The sequence below is a fragment of the Tupaia chinensis genome, unplaced genomic scaffold (assembly GCF_000334495.1).
Source record: "Tupaia chinensis unplaced genomic scaffold, TupChi_1.0 Scaffold000228_1, whole genome shotgun sequence".
NCBI classification, from domain to species: Eukaryota; Metazoa; Chordata; class Mammalia; order Scandentia; family Tupaiidae; genus Tupaia; species Tupaia belangeri.
In genome coordinates, this window is record NW_006159703.1 from 4001095 (window position 1) to 4016347 (window position 15253).

The 15253-nt window shown below is 37.2% G+C and overlaps 1 protein-coding gene across 1 annotated transcript in view; it reads left to right on the forward strand.

The window, feature by feature from the left end:
- The window catches only part of SPINK5 (serine peptidase inhibitor Kazal type 5), a 70517-nt gene extending 56022 nt beyond the window's left edge, over positions 1-14495 (forward strand). The window contains exons 22-29 of the mRNA XM_006148057.1: positions 830-926; positions 3415-3542; positions 7510-7582; positions 7972-8099; positions 8542-8609; positions 10390-10418; positions 12922-13049; positions 14406-14495. Coding sequence (XP_006148119.1) covers positions 830-926; positions 3415-3542; positions 7510-7582; positions 7972-8099; positions 8542-8609; positions 10390-10418; positions 12922-13049; positions 14406-14487 — 733 coding nt within the window. The 3' untranslated portion in view covers positions 14488-14495. The remainder of the gene's footprint in view (positions 1-829; positions 927-3414; positions 3543-7509; positions 7583-7971; positions 8100-8541; positions 8610-10389; positions 10419-12921; positions 13050-14405) is intronic.
- The last annotated feature ends 758 nt before the right edge of the window (positions 14496-15253 follow it).

The window sequence follows — 15253 nt, forward strand, 5'->3', positions numbered from 1 at the left end:
AAAAATAAGACAGAAGGAAGGAACTAATATTCAGAATGCAATGGGATGTGAGGAAAAGGGTTGCAGTAATCCAGTGAGAGGCAACTACAGCAAGAGAAATACATTAGAAAGTCAGAGATGCTATGAAGGTCAAGTCGATGTTATGTTTAGCTATACAAGCTAAAGGAGAGGGCGTAGATTTGATTCCAACATATTTCTCATGGTGAAAAATAGCAACAACAAATTTGGTAGACAGGATTTTGGATCACTTGAATTTAGGTGTTTATGATAAGTAGAAATCCCCAGAGATCCTTTATAAAATGCTAATTAAGGGACCAGCAGTTGGCATAATGGCAATGTCACTGGACTCCCATGTAGTCGACCGTGGTTCGAGTCCCGGACCCAGTGGCTTAAACTCACACCGGGTGTGTGTGTGTGTGCCCAAGATCCCAAGAGGAAAATGGAAGAGAAGGGATTGCGTTGTGACCATTCACCCTGGGGGGGCGATTTCTTGCTTTCTATCTCTTTGTCTCTCTCTGTCTTTCTGGTGAGTGCACGCCCCCTATTGTAAAAACCTCTCAGAAAAAAAACGCTAATTAATTGCTCGCCCTGTCTTGTGTGTAGTTATACATATGTGGCTTATGTTTACTGTAATGAGAGCTCTCCTAAGTAAAGAACTCCACATAATCCATCTTTTCATTTTCAGAGAAGAGGGCCTAAAATATAACCCCTGTTAAGTGAATGCTAGTGAACTATACACAAATCCAACTTGGTCATATGAGAAATTCATAGAAATGCACTCCACTCTCTGTAAGCTATTGTTCCCTACCTGCCACTTTCTAATTTCCAGCCAGAGAGAAGATGAAGAAAGAAAGAGGAAAGAACAGGAAGATCAGAGAAATGCTGCAGAAAATGGTTCCAATGGCGGTGGAGGAGGGAAAGCTCAGGTGAGGGCAACCTCTAATTTCTATCATCAGAATGAGCTCAACTCATTGACTGTGGAACTAGGACCTAGCCTATAATAAAGGGAATGAATGGAGTACCAAGTCTGCAAAGGGCCTTGCGAGAACAGAGGAGTTTCCCCTTGAGCTTGCAGGATAAGATAGCAATTTGTGGCCTCTCTATAGCTTTTATAAACTTGGAAATAGTTAATAATATGATGGCATTTTTCCAGTTTCCTGACCTTGATTTTAGAAGTTTAGCCATCAGGACTAGTAGATAGCATAATTGTTGGAATTACTTTGCTAGACTTCCACGTAGTCGACCCTGGTTTGAGTCCTGGATCCAGCAACTTAAAACTCACACCAAGTGTATGTGCATGATGCCCAAGATCCCTAGAAGAGAGTGGAGGAGAAGGTATTACAGAGTGGCTTTCCCCTTGGGGGATGATTTCTCGCTTTCTAACTCTCTGTCTTTGTCTCTCTGGTGAGTGCACACACCCTATAGCAAAAATTTCTTAAAAAATAAAAATAAAAAAGGAAGTCTAGCCCTTGTGTCAATAGTTGTTCTCAATAACATCACACAATCACATACTCTTCACTTTCTTTTACTATTTCTTTTGCTCTGGATGGAGCCACTGTTTTTTGTTTGTTTGTTTGTTTTTTGTTTGTTTTATTTCCATTTTTTTAGTTCATCTATTCATTTCTTCCTTAAGAGAGATTAATAGCGAGAGCCCCAACAGAGTCCTTGCACTATGATACATTGTGGTCTCGGCTGTCCTAGATCATGGGTAAGCGAGCATACTCAGTGTGCTCAGGGAGGTTCTGGGACACAAACCCAGGACCATCTCTTATGGAATCAGTTCTGTCACCGGTTCACCACCAGCTGACTTCCGGAGTCACTTTTTTGAGGTATCTTTTCCATTGAGCCAAAGAGGGATCATAAGGTAAAAGTACATGTTTTGGAATCAGATAGTTTGGGGAACAATTCCATTGCTACCTCTTGGACTTAGGAACCATTGAGCAAATTAGTCTTGCTGAACTCTAGCTCCCCTTATCTAGCAGTGCTCTTACAGGAATGAAGTAAAATAATTTAGGCAAGGACTTGGCGCATTTTTTCAGATACTTTTAAGTGACAACAGAACATGTTAAAGTCACTCCTTGGATATATGAAAATAGTTTTATAAAATTATAGCTTCCTTATTTGTATTCTTAAGACCCAAGAATATCAAGACCATTTCTTAACTTCCAAATTGGACATAGACCAAATATTTACCTTTGATGAACTCCAGTCTTTCTGCTTTCTATCTTTTCTGCTTAAGGGGGCTGAGTTTTACTCTAAAGAAATGGATTTGTGGGGCCAGCATGTGGTGTAGTGATTAAGTGCTGGACTACTACATGGCCAAAGGAGATTCAAGCCATAGACTTCGCAGCTTGAAAATTACATCAGGCACATGTGTGCCCAAAATCCCAGGAGGAGATTGGAGGAGAAGGGATTGCAGTGTGGCCATCTCCCTTGGGGATGATTTCTCACGTTCCTTCTATCTCTCTTTGTCTCTCTCAAGTGAGTGCACATGCCCTATGACAAAAGCGTAAATGAAAAAAAAGAAAAAGAAAAGGAAAAACAGACAAACAAAGAAATAGGCTTGTTTAGATTTTTTGCTTTCCTTCACTCTAATTTTGTCAGGCCTATCTTCCTTGACATTCACAGAATGTTATGCTTTTTCCTAGAATATTTTCCCCTTTCAACTACATCAGAGGGTAACACTATTTTTATTTTCTGTAAAAAGCTGTATAGGAAGCATTTTAAGCATTGCTGCAACTATTCAACTCTTCTATTGTTGTGGGAAAGCAGCCATAAATAATATCTGAATAAAGGAGTGAGGGCATGTTTCAGTAAAACTTTATGTGTAAGTATAGGTACGTGGTCAGATTTGACCTATGGAGTATTTGTCAACCCATGATCTATGCTATTAAATTCTAACCATTGTTATAATTTTCCTATGTGGTACCTTAAAACCAACATTAGTAGCCATGACAATTGAACCCTTATAACTAGAATATGGACTTTTTTTTTTTAAAGTTTTGGCCATAGGACACCTGCACTCACCAGAGAATGATACAAAGACACTAAGAGGGAAAGTGAGAAAATATCCCTCAGGGACATGGCCCCACCACAATCCCATCTCCTCTGTTCTCCTCCCAGGATTTTGGGAACACATGCATGTGCACCCGGCATGATTTTCAAGTCCCCCTATCTGGGAATTGAACCATGGTCAGCCATGTGGAAGTCTGGCTCCTCAACCACTATGCCTCCTACTGACCCAATAATATAGATAATTCTAACTCCCCTCTTTTTGTAGATAGCAATTCTCAATGTATATTTCTCATTGGGGAAGGTAGACAAAAAATGGTCTTACTCAAATTGTTTGGCAAACTTAGTAACAATAAAACAGACTAAGAAATCCAAGAACCCTGCTTCCTACTCTCTTCTCAGGACCAATGTGCTGAGTTTCGGGAACATATGAAAAATGGAAAACTCAGCTGTACTCGGGAGAGTGATCCTGTCCGTGATGCTGATGGCAAATCCTACAACAATAAGTGTACCATGTGCAAAGAAATACTGTAAGTACATGTTTAAAAAAGAGTCATATATTCTTCCAGAATTAATGGCTATTTCTCATTTCCTATGTCTCCCTCAATGAAAACGAATTTTTTAGAGTTAAATCCCAAATGTTATTTTCCTCTTGCATCTCCCCCAAAATAATGAGCCCCAGTGAGGGTAACTAGTGAAGTGGCTGTTTCTGTTACATTTTCCATCATGATTTTATCACCTCTCAATGCCATCATGATAGACAACTGTTCTTTGCACTACATTGTACCTGAATCCTGAGAAAACTTTGTGGCAGTCATTTGGAATATTGGCCAGTGATACAGTTAAAGAGAGCTACTTTATTTTCATAGATACAGAATTCATTTATTGCATAATCTGAGGTCTACTTCTTCTATTGATTTTCCTTCGGTTAATGGTACTGAACTGGAGTGCTTCGTGACCCAGCTCAGCCACTTGTGATTTTGTTATCATGGCAAATATTAGGTCGTCAGGAAAGTTGATGTATTTTTCTGTTTTCCTATGCAAAAATGTATCTTGCCTTTCCCACTGACCCAATAACATGACCACTGTTTGTCCCACCTGTAAATGGAATGAATCTTCTTCCCCCTTTCAAAGTTATTTCTTTCTTTCATGAGAAAGAGACAGAGACAGACACTCTCAAGAGGGTCTCAGCTGGCCATGATCTCCCAGCAGTCCTATGGCCAGCCAGGATTGTTCAAGTTGATCCAGAATCTAAATCCTGAGCTTTCCTGGGTGGCTCCAGAATCGTGCAGTGTGCCCCATTGCTTATGCCACCATGGATGGCCAAATTGAGATCATTTTCTAGGTCACCTTGAAGGGTTTTTATAAGTTCTAAAACTCATCACAATGCTACTAATTATGGCATTTAACTAATATGTATTTAATGTCTCTCCCTGCACACACATATTCTTCACATTTCACCCTAAAAAATAAAGTACAGTCCTGAAGCAGGACAGGCCATGTGAGAAAATCAAATGCAAATGCTGCGTTTTACTGATGAAAACCACTGAAATTGTTTGTTCAAAGTCTCATGGGGAATGGGATTCAAAGATAAAGCTAGGGGACCAGCAGATGGTGTAATGGTTATGTCACTGGACTCCCACATAGGCAGCTTGAAAATTCATGCCGGGTATATGTGCATGTGTGTCCAAAATCCTGAGGGGAAAATGGGGAAGGATTGCGGTGCAGCCATCCCCCTTGGGGGTGATTTCTTGCTTTGTGTTTGTCTGTATTTCTCTGTCATTCCATGAGCACACGTGTCCTATAGTAAAAATCTTTAAATAAATAAATAAATAAATAAATAAAGCTAGAATCCAGTTTTCCTGAAAGCTAGCCTAGTATTTTTTTTCCTATTATTAAAATTCGTCAATGGAAAAAGAATGATTGGGCAGGGCAGTGTTAGGATTTTAATATCAGGTGGCTATTTCAGCTCCATTCCCTTCATCTGGTTGTCTCTTTTTTAGGCTTCAATCTGTTCATATTTTAAATGGAGGAGGGTAAGAACCAGCAAGTAGTGTAATGATTAAGGTGATAGACTACCATATGGCCGACTGTAGTTCAAGTACTGGAACTGGTGTTTTAAAAATCATGCTGGGTATATTTGTGTGTGTGCCCCAAATCCCAGGAGAAGTGTGAAGAAGGGATTATGGCATGATCATCCCCTCTGGAGGATTGATTTCTCACTTTCCCCCTCTCTGTTTCTCTATGGTGAGCACATGCACCCTACGGCAAAAACTTTAAATAAATAAATAAAATGGAGGAGATAATCACAGTAGCCACATGTTAGAATAATAATAATAATAATAGCAATAATAGCAATAATCACAGTAGCCACATATTAGAGTTAAATGAGATGAGCCACGTAAACTCTTAGTACAATGCCTGGCTCGAAGTAGGCATGCAATGAATGTGAGTTGTTGCTAGTAGTGCTATCATTGGTATTCAGTAAATATTCGATATAACTATTAGCAATAACAAATAATGAGTCATATTATGATCTCTTATACCTATCATTTAACTCCTCTGCATAGCTAATATTTGTAGACAGAATAAGCATAATTGAGACAGCTCTTCACCTATGAATTTCTTCCTGTATCACACATTAATAGTGGATAATTTTGTGAAATGACAATGATTCTCCAGTGCCCCAAATTATCAAATGGAAACTTTGTTTTTATTAGATCTTTTCTTAGACTATTTAACAGAATACAAGAAAAATGAATTTTTCTTTAAACAATCTTGGAAACAGTTTAATCCCCCCCAAAACAGTTTTTGATTACCTCTTACTTGACAGGAAACTCTTTTTTAAATTTTCAATTTGCTTTAGAGATTTTTTTCTTCTTGTTGTTGTTTTGCCATAGGGCTTGTGTACTCTCTGGAGAGAGACAGAGAGAGGGAAAGTGGGAACTCTCCCTTTTCCCCTCAGGAATATGCCCACACTATAGTCCCTTCTCCTCCATTCTCCTCTTGGGATTCTGGGAACGCATATACATACACCTGGTGTGATTTTTAAGCTTTCAAGTCCAGGGCTTGAACAGTGGTCAGCCATATAAGAGTCCAGCACCTTAACCACCATGACACCTGCTAGCCCATTGACTGGAGCTCTTTATAGACAAGTACTCCTCAAGTGAACAAGACAAAGTTTCTGTCAGTGTGGAACTATAACATAATGTAGTGAAGACATATGGGAGACAAATACACAAATAATTATATAACACAAGGCTACATGATAGTAAACAACTTGAGTAAGGCAGCAGAAAGAAACTAGAGCTGCCATTTTATTTTTGGTGTTCTGGGTCAGTCTGGCAAGTGAGGGAGACCTATAAACATGACTGAGGTGAGCCATTTAGATATCTGAAAAAAGAAAGCTTCAGGCAGAGCAAGAGTAAGTGTAAAGTCTGAAGGTATATATAAAATTAGGATGCTCAAAGAAGAGAATGAAGGTCACTATATGCTAAGATTATTGAGTAAAGAGGAAATGAGTTTGGAAAAACTATAAGGTTTTTTTTAAGATTATGACAAAACACTGGATTTCTATGTGTGATCAGAGAGGCTTTGGGAGATTTTTGAGTAGAGTTATGACTGTAAATTAAAATTCTATAAAACTGAATTATTACAGATGCCTTTTTTGCTTTAGTCGTTAACTTAATTAAAGTTTTATGACTTCAAATTTCTTTGAAACTCCAGGATGTTTTACTCCCCATACCTATTTCTTAAACACTCAAAAAGAACTTCCTATAAATAGTTTGTACATCATATATATATATATAATATACATGTTTATGAATATAAAATGCATACATATGCTTTTCTTTGAGTGAAAACCCAAGTGAAACTTTGAAAGAAGTAATATAAACTGGATTTTTGTGGCATTTGGATCTTGGGTCAACGGTATCAGAATCCCTTTGCTTGCTTGCTGAAAATCCGGTAACTGAGCTGTAATTCAGATCTTGTGAATAAAACTGTTGAAATTGTCAGTGAACCTGAATTTTTAACAGTCTCTCAGGCGATTCTTAATGTATACTAAACTAAAAATCAAGGAACCAGAATGGAGAGTTGATGGGAGATTAAAAACTATAACTTACAATGAAAAAGTGGGGAAACTGAGAAAGCTGAACTCAATGACCTGAAACTTACCTTTAAATAGCTGTAGGATTAACCTTCGTAAGAGGTAATAGATTCAGCAGGCTTGTTCTGCATTGTTCTGAGCACATGAAATGGATGGAAGTTACAGAAAAATAAGTCTGGGCACAAATAAAGAGACTTTGTGATTACCTGATCTGCTTCTACTTTGTGATGAAGGAGCTACCTTTACGAGGGCCTTAATAATCCACCTGATTGTCTAGGTGGTGAAGTGCAGAGAGAGTCAATATGAAGGTTCAGGATACATAAACTTGTAGGTATCTCCCAACTTGAGTATGTTTTTATGAAATGATTATTGATTCTTCACTCTTCCAGGCAAAGAGAAATAGAAGAAAAAAATAAGCATTCTGGCTTAAGATCAAATGAGACCGGATCAGCATCAGGAAAGGTGAGTCATTAGCTTGATTTTGGTAAGAATGGTCTTTCACGTGGACATCCAAAGTAAGGACAGAGGGTATCAACGTAGTCCTCTGAGATTTTGCCCTTAGTAAATCAGAAGACAACATTAATATGAATATCAAAGGTGACTTGTTCAGTATAGAAATCTAATGCCAAAAAGAAATCTTTCAGTGTATCACTTTATGAAGTGCTTTTAAAAATAGTACTTTATTTAATTCTTTCAACAATCTGGTGAAATAAGTGTTTTTAACCTTATTTTAAGTTAGGCAAGTTTAAGAAATCCCTTTAGTCTTGGATGAAAATCTTCTGATCTCAAATCAAATCAAATATTATGTGAAAACAGCATTTTGAATTTAATCTCTCCTTTTTTTCTTCCAGGATGTATGTGATGAGTTTAGAAGCCACATGAAAAATGGACAACTCATTTGCACTAGAGAAAGTGACCCTGTCCGAGGTCCTGATGGAAAGACACATGGCAATAAGTGTGCTATGTGTAAAGAGAAACTGTTGAGTATATTTCAAAATGAATTTCTTTTCACTGTGAGCCTTAAAGTATAATAATCATTTCTTATAAATATGAGAATAATGGTAATCTTTTTGGAGAGGGTTTTTTTTTTTTTTCGCTATAGGGTGCATGCACTCGCCAGACAGACAGAGACATAGAGACAGAAAGCGAGAAATCACCCCCCAGGGGGGATGGTCACGCCGCAATCCCTTCCCCTCCATTCTCCTCTCGGGATCTTGGGCACGCACGCACACGTGCCTGGCATGAGTTTTAAGCCACCGGGTCTGGGACGCGAACCGCGGTCGACTACGTGGGAGTCCAGCGGCATAGCCATTACGCTAACCGCTGGTTCCTAGAACAATGGTAATCTTTTAAAAAGTGGAGTTAATAACTAAGAAGGTGTTTGTTTACTTTGAAACATTTCTTTCTATCTTTTTGTCCAGGGAAAAGGAGGCAGCTGAAAGAAAAAAGAAAGAGGATGAAGAAAAGAAACACACTGGAGAAAAGAGTAATGACAAGCAGGTAATATATTCTCAGTGTATTGATACCTAAATATGGTTACCTTGTTGATCAGTTCATTCATTCAACAAGTATTTGGAGAGTATCTGTTGTATATTTTGGTAGATGAATGACTTTCAGAAAACACTTTGTTATTAAACTTCAGACTATCTGTACTAGACATCCATTTAAAATCTTGGTAAATTTTCGGTTTTGTGATCTCTATTTCAGAAATGTGTACTATATGTACATAGATATGTTTAAAATGTTGAGATTGTTTGTGTGTCTGTGTGAACGAAAAAAAGAGCTATGATCTTACCTACGTATACCAAGCAAAATAAGCTTTATAAATTATATTTAAATCTTACCCAAACTTACGCAGTACATTGTTTCAATTTTGCAGTTGAGAAAAACTCAAGAAAAGTTAATGACACATATATAGAAATAGAAGAGCTGGAGACTAGACCCTTAAAAGGAGGGTTGAGACACAGTCAGATGTGTGTTCTCATGAACATATATGAAAAATTTATCCCAGAACATGTGTATTCTGAAAAAGACTATGCATGGATTTTAAAATGGTTTTTGCTGGGACCAGCAGGCAGACTGGTGGTTAAAGTGCTGGATTACCACATAGTCAATTCTGGTTCAAGTTCTGGACCCAAAGGCTTGAAAATCATGCTGGGCACATGTGCATGTGTGCCGTAGATCCTGAAAGGAGAATGGAAGAGAAGGGATTGTGGTGTTGCCATCCCCCACTAGGGTGTGATTTATTTCTTTCCCTCTTTCTCTCTGGTGGTCTCTGTCAAGTGCATGTACCCTTTGGCAAAAAAACTTAAACAAAACAAAACAGAATGGTTTTGCACCAAAATAAACTTGTAAATTAACTCCATGTTTCCCATTAACTGTCTATAAAGTTCCCTCATATGCATGCAGCATTGTGGGCATTTGGGAAAAGAAAATAATTCTAATAACTTTTGAAAACAATTGTTATGAGACACTCAGTATGTTGGTCAGGTATTCAATTTCATAGAATATTAAAATGCTGCAGATAAAAGTAGGCCTGAAATTTTTTACAGCATCACAACTTTTAAAAAGAAGGATAACTGAAGTCTAGGTTGTTAGCAGTGTTTTTTAAGGTAATATTCCTCCGTCTCTGCTTTGGCTCTTTGGGGTTAAAGAAAGTTCCACTTCATGATTTCAACTGAGGCCAAGTCCGGTGGACTGAATTCCACTGGCTTCTTTTTAAGATTCTAATTTTTTGATCAACAAGAAAGGCAGTTCTATTTTCTTACAAATGCACAGGAGTTTTATTCTCTATAATTAAGAAGTTAAAAGAATACCCTGGTTGTTAGCAGGTTTCTGGTCACAAATCCAACATTGACTTTCACTACTTAGTATCTCTGAGAGTTTTTTTTTCTCAACTCTGTCATTTTAAATGTGAAATGATGCTTTAGGTAGCTAGTTGACATTGATTTTAATAATCCAGGTCATGCAGTCTGACTTCAGAATCTGTAGGAGGGCCATTTTATATAAAAGACATAGGCATCTGCAGACTCTTTTTTTTTTTTTTTTTTTTTTGGGAGGGGGGAGAAGAGAGTTTTTTGTTATACGTGGGAGTCCAGCGGCATAGCCATTACGCTAACCGCTGGTTCCTAGAACAATGGTAATCTTTTAAAAAGTGGAGTTAATAACTAAGAAGGTGTTTGTTTACTTTGAAACATTTCTTTCTATCTTTTTGTCCAGGGAAAAGGAGGCAGCTGAAAGAAAAAAGAAAGAGGATGAAGAAAAGAAACACACTGGAGAAAAGAGTAATGACAAGCAGGTAATATATTCTCAGTGTATTGATACCTAAATATGGTGGCCTTGTTGATCAGTTCATTCATTCAACAAGTATTTGGAGAGTATCTGTTGTATATTTTGGTAGATGAATGACTTTCAGAAAACACTTTGTTATTAAACTTCAGACTATCTGTACTAGACATCCATTTAAAATCTTGGTAAATTTTCGGTTTTGTGATCTCTATTTCAGAAATGTGTACTATATGTACATAGATATGTTTAAAATGTTGAGATTGTTTGTGTGTCTGTGTGAACGAAAAAAAGAGCTATGATCTTACCTACGTATACCAAGCAAAATAAGCTTTATAAATTATATTTAAATCTTACCCAAACTTACGCAGTACATTGTTTCAATTTTGCAGTTGAGAAAAACTCAAGAAAAGTTAATGACACATATATAGAAATAGAAGAGCTGGAGACTAGACCCTTAAAAGGAGGGTTGAGACACAGTCAGATGTGTGTTCTCATGAACATATATGAAAAATTTATCCCAGAACATGTGTATTCTGAAAAAGACTATGCATGGATTTTAAAATGGTTTTTGCTGGGACCAGCAGGCAGACTGGTGGTTAAAGTGCTGGATTACCACATAGTCAATTCTGGTTCAAGTTCTGGACCCAAAGGCTTGAAAATCATGCTGGGCACATGTGCATGTGTGCCGTAGATCCTGAAAGGAGAATGGAAGAGAAGGGATTGTGGTGTTGCCATCCCCCACTAGGGTGTGATTTATTTCTTTCCCTCTTTCTCTCTGGTGGTCTCTGTCAAGTGCATGTACCCTTTGGCAAAAAAACTTAAACAAAACAAAACAGAATGGTTTTGCACCAAAATAAACTTGTAAATTAACTCCATGTTTCCCATTAACTGTCTATAAAGTTCCCTCATATGCATGCAGCATTGTGGGCATTTGGGAAAAGAAAATAATTCTAATAACTTTTGAAAACAATTGTTATGAGACACTCAGTATGTTGGTCAGGTATTCAATTTCATAGAATATTAAAATGCTGCAGATAAAAGTAGGCCTGAAATTTTTTACAGCATCACAACTTTTAAAAAGAAGGATAACTGAAGTCTAGGTTGTTAGCAGTGTTTTTTAAGGTAATATTCCTCCGTCTCTGCTTTGGCTCTTTGGGGTTAAAGAAAGTTCCACTTCATGATTTCAACTGAGGCCAAGTCCGGTGGACTGAATTCCACTGGCTTCTTTTTAAGATTCTAATTTTTTGATCAACAAGAAAGGCAGTTCTATTTTCTTACAAATGCACAGGAGTTTTATTCTCTATAATTAAGAAGTTAAAAGAATACCCTGGTTGTTAGCAGGTTTCTGGTCACAAATCCAACATTGACTTTCACTACTTAGTATCTGAGAGTTTTTTTTTCTCAACTCTGTCATTTTAAATGTGAAATGATGCTTTAGGTAGCTAGTTGACATTGATTTTAATAATCCAGGTCATGCAGTCTGACTTCAGAATCTGTAGGAGGGCCATTTTATATAAAAGACATAGGCATCTGCAGACTCTTTTTTTTTTTTTTTTTTTTTTGAGAGGGAGAAGAGGAGAGTTTTTTGCTATAGGGCACGTGCAGTTGCCAGAGAGACAGAAAGCAAAAAATCACCCCCTGGGGGGGTGCCCAGGCCACCATTCCTTCTCTATTCTCTTGGGACTTTGGGCATGGATAAAAACATGCCCAGAGTGAGTTTTAAGCCACCAGGTGCAGAATTCAAACTGCAGTCAACTACATGGAAGTTCAGTGACGTGACCATTATGCCATCTGCTGGTCCCAGCATCTGAAGATTTTGATATCAGGAAGGGGTTCTGGAAAATCCCCCCTTGGGTACTGAGGAATGACTATATGAACTAATCTTCCATTTTGTAAAATGGAAATGAGTGTTTTATCTTAGAGGATTGTTATGATCACTAAAGGAAATCCATTAGAGCCAGGCATTTAATACATTAACATACAACATTTAATAAAAGTTATCTAAAAGTTCATTGCTGGGAACAAAGCTGAAAGTTTACTTGTTTGTATGTATGTTTTTTTATTGGGTTGTGGGAAAACTCATGATGTATTTTTATTTGCAAAAATGTGTCATGACTTTTCCAACAACCCAATAGTTTGATTAGTGTCTTTTAGTTTGTTCCAGAGCTTTTGGATTAGACTTCTTTTATGTGGAGCAATGAGTATAGTTGTAGGGGGACAGATTTGAGGCTTACCCCTGTATGAAATTCTGTAACATGGATTGAGCTGCCTAGGGCTGTGGTGAAATTCCCTTGAGTGCAAGGCAGTCCTGGTGGAGCGATTCTTTGGAGAAGATTCCAACTTCTTAGGCAGAGAGCGAATAAATGGTCTTTAAAACACATTCTGTCCCTGAAATCTCATTTTCTTCATTTTTTTCCCTTTCATGTCATGAATTCATGTCTAACCAACCATTGTGGTTTGAGGTTTTAAAGATCAGAATATCATAGTAACACCTTTTTTGCTCCAATTGACAGGATCAGTGTCAAGAATTCCGGAGTAAGCAGTTAAACGGGAGGCTTATCTGCACCAGAGAAAATAGTCCTATTCAAGGTCCAGATGGCAAGATGCACGTCAACAAGTGTGCTATGTGCCAAAGCATCTTGTACGTAGAGGCGTATGGGTGAATGTGTCATACTGTTCCTGTATACCAGAAAATAGTTCCTGTTACTTTAAAGCCTAAGGCACTTGCCATCACACATTAAAAGTATAAGAGCTCTTTACATTTGAAGAAGACAGTTACTTTCCAAATACTTCTCATAAGAAATTTTTATTTTTTAAAATATTTTTTATTTCATTCCCTTTTATACATTCAATCACGTTATTTAGCTTACAAAGTGAATATTTCAATATGTGAACATTTCTCCCTAGTCCAGTTGATAAAACTATAAAATTATCTTCAACAGATAATACCACATTTCTTTGTCCCATTAATGCTTTGCCTCTATTTTTCTTCTAAATGTCCTTCCTCAGACTCTACTCTTTCACACACACTATATCTGATATTCGCATCCATTTACTGTATTTCTATATCCTTTAGTCAAACAGTTTCAGACATAGAGTGCGGACACTCGTATTTTTATGGCAAGAAGCATTATCATACCTGAAGCCTCTGAAGTAGAAAGACATCTATGGTAATAGTGACAAAATGATTGATTTTTAAAGAGGAAGATTATCAACCATTAAACTGGGACAGGCTAGATCAATGTGCAAAGCTTCAGTTCCTCCAAGATGTAAAGAAAACAATAAGTATACAATATATTTTTTGTGGAAATTCAAGGAGATACTATTTTTTAAAATATTTATAAACTTTAAAGCATAAAGTGTATAAAATAGTCCAAACTGAGAGCTGAATTATACTTGAATTAGAAAAGTAAAAATGTAAGGGCTGACCCCGAGGCCTAGTGGTTAGAGTTGGGTCTCATGTGGCCAACTGCAGTTTGAAGCCCAAGTCCAGCAGCTTGAAAAACACGCCAGGTACATGTGCATGTGTGCCCCAAATCCCGGCAGGATGGTGAAACAGGAGAAGGGATTGCAGCTTAACCACACCCCATTGAGGGGGATGATTCCTCCTCCTCATCTTCTGTCTCTCTCTGTCTCTTTCTGGTGAGTGCATATGCCCTCTGATAATTTCAAAAAAGAAAATAAGCCAAAGCAAAAAGGAGAAATGGAGCTACTCTGTATATGATGCATCAATATATTCTATTAAGAAAAGGAAATGATCATATTCTAGATGACAATAGAGTACCTGAATCTGTAAAAGCTGATAGCATTGTCACAAGTATATTATTAATAAACTCCAATGACCTGAACCAATTCATAAAAAAATACATATTTTCAGATTTCTTTAGGTCTGCAAGCTATTGTTAGATTTGCTAATGTTTAGAACTGAAGAAATACTTGGTTAAAGATAATTCAATAACAACTCTAAAAAAAACTTATCCTTTTTTTCATTCTGCAGTGAACGAGAAGCTGCTGAAAGAAAAAATGATGACAAAAAACCAAGTACCAAGCCCTCAAATAATGCAAAGGTTATTTCTTAAAATATGCCAAAACAACTTTTACTTTTCACCCTCAAACTCTTACATTGTCCTCCAGGTTTTGGATAATAAAGATTCTAACTTTTTACTTCAAAACATTGAATTTGCCTATCTTGTCATTTTGGATCTTAAGTCGTCTTATTTACTTTTTTATTTTTTTTTCTGGCTTTGGGGTTTGATCTTTTTCTTAATTTTATGCAGAATTCTCCTGGAGTGTGTCAGTTACTGCTTTATTATTTCCCCTTTGGGAAAAAATACGGATTGAGAAACCGAGAGTACAAATGGGTGATATAATTCTTTACCACCTTCACTACATGCTTATCTCTATTTTAAATGTGAAACAAGGCTTCAAGTAGATTGTTGACATTGATTTTAATAATTCAGATCAGAGGGTCAAGACTGAGCTTCTGCAGAAAGACCATTTTACATGAGAGCATTTTACATGCTTGAGCATGTGTACTTCAGTATTGGCCAGGGGTCCTGGAACCAATCCCTCTGTGGTACGGATAACTGTATAAATTAATGACAGCTTCCTCTTTGGCTTCACTCTTTTATTTTATTTTTGTTTGTTTTCTCCAAGTGAATTTCTCAGTATCAGTGAATCAATAGTATGCCTACCTTGATGTTGCCTTTTGTGTTTGCTTTCCAAGACTGCAAAGTAGACATCTTTATTCACTACAGGGATTTGAGGAGCCAATATTTATATATAATAGTGATCACTATATTTGTAGCATTAGAGACCTAAGATACTGTCCTTGAGTCCATAGTG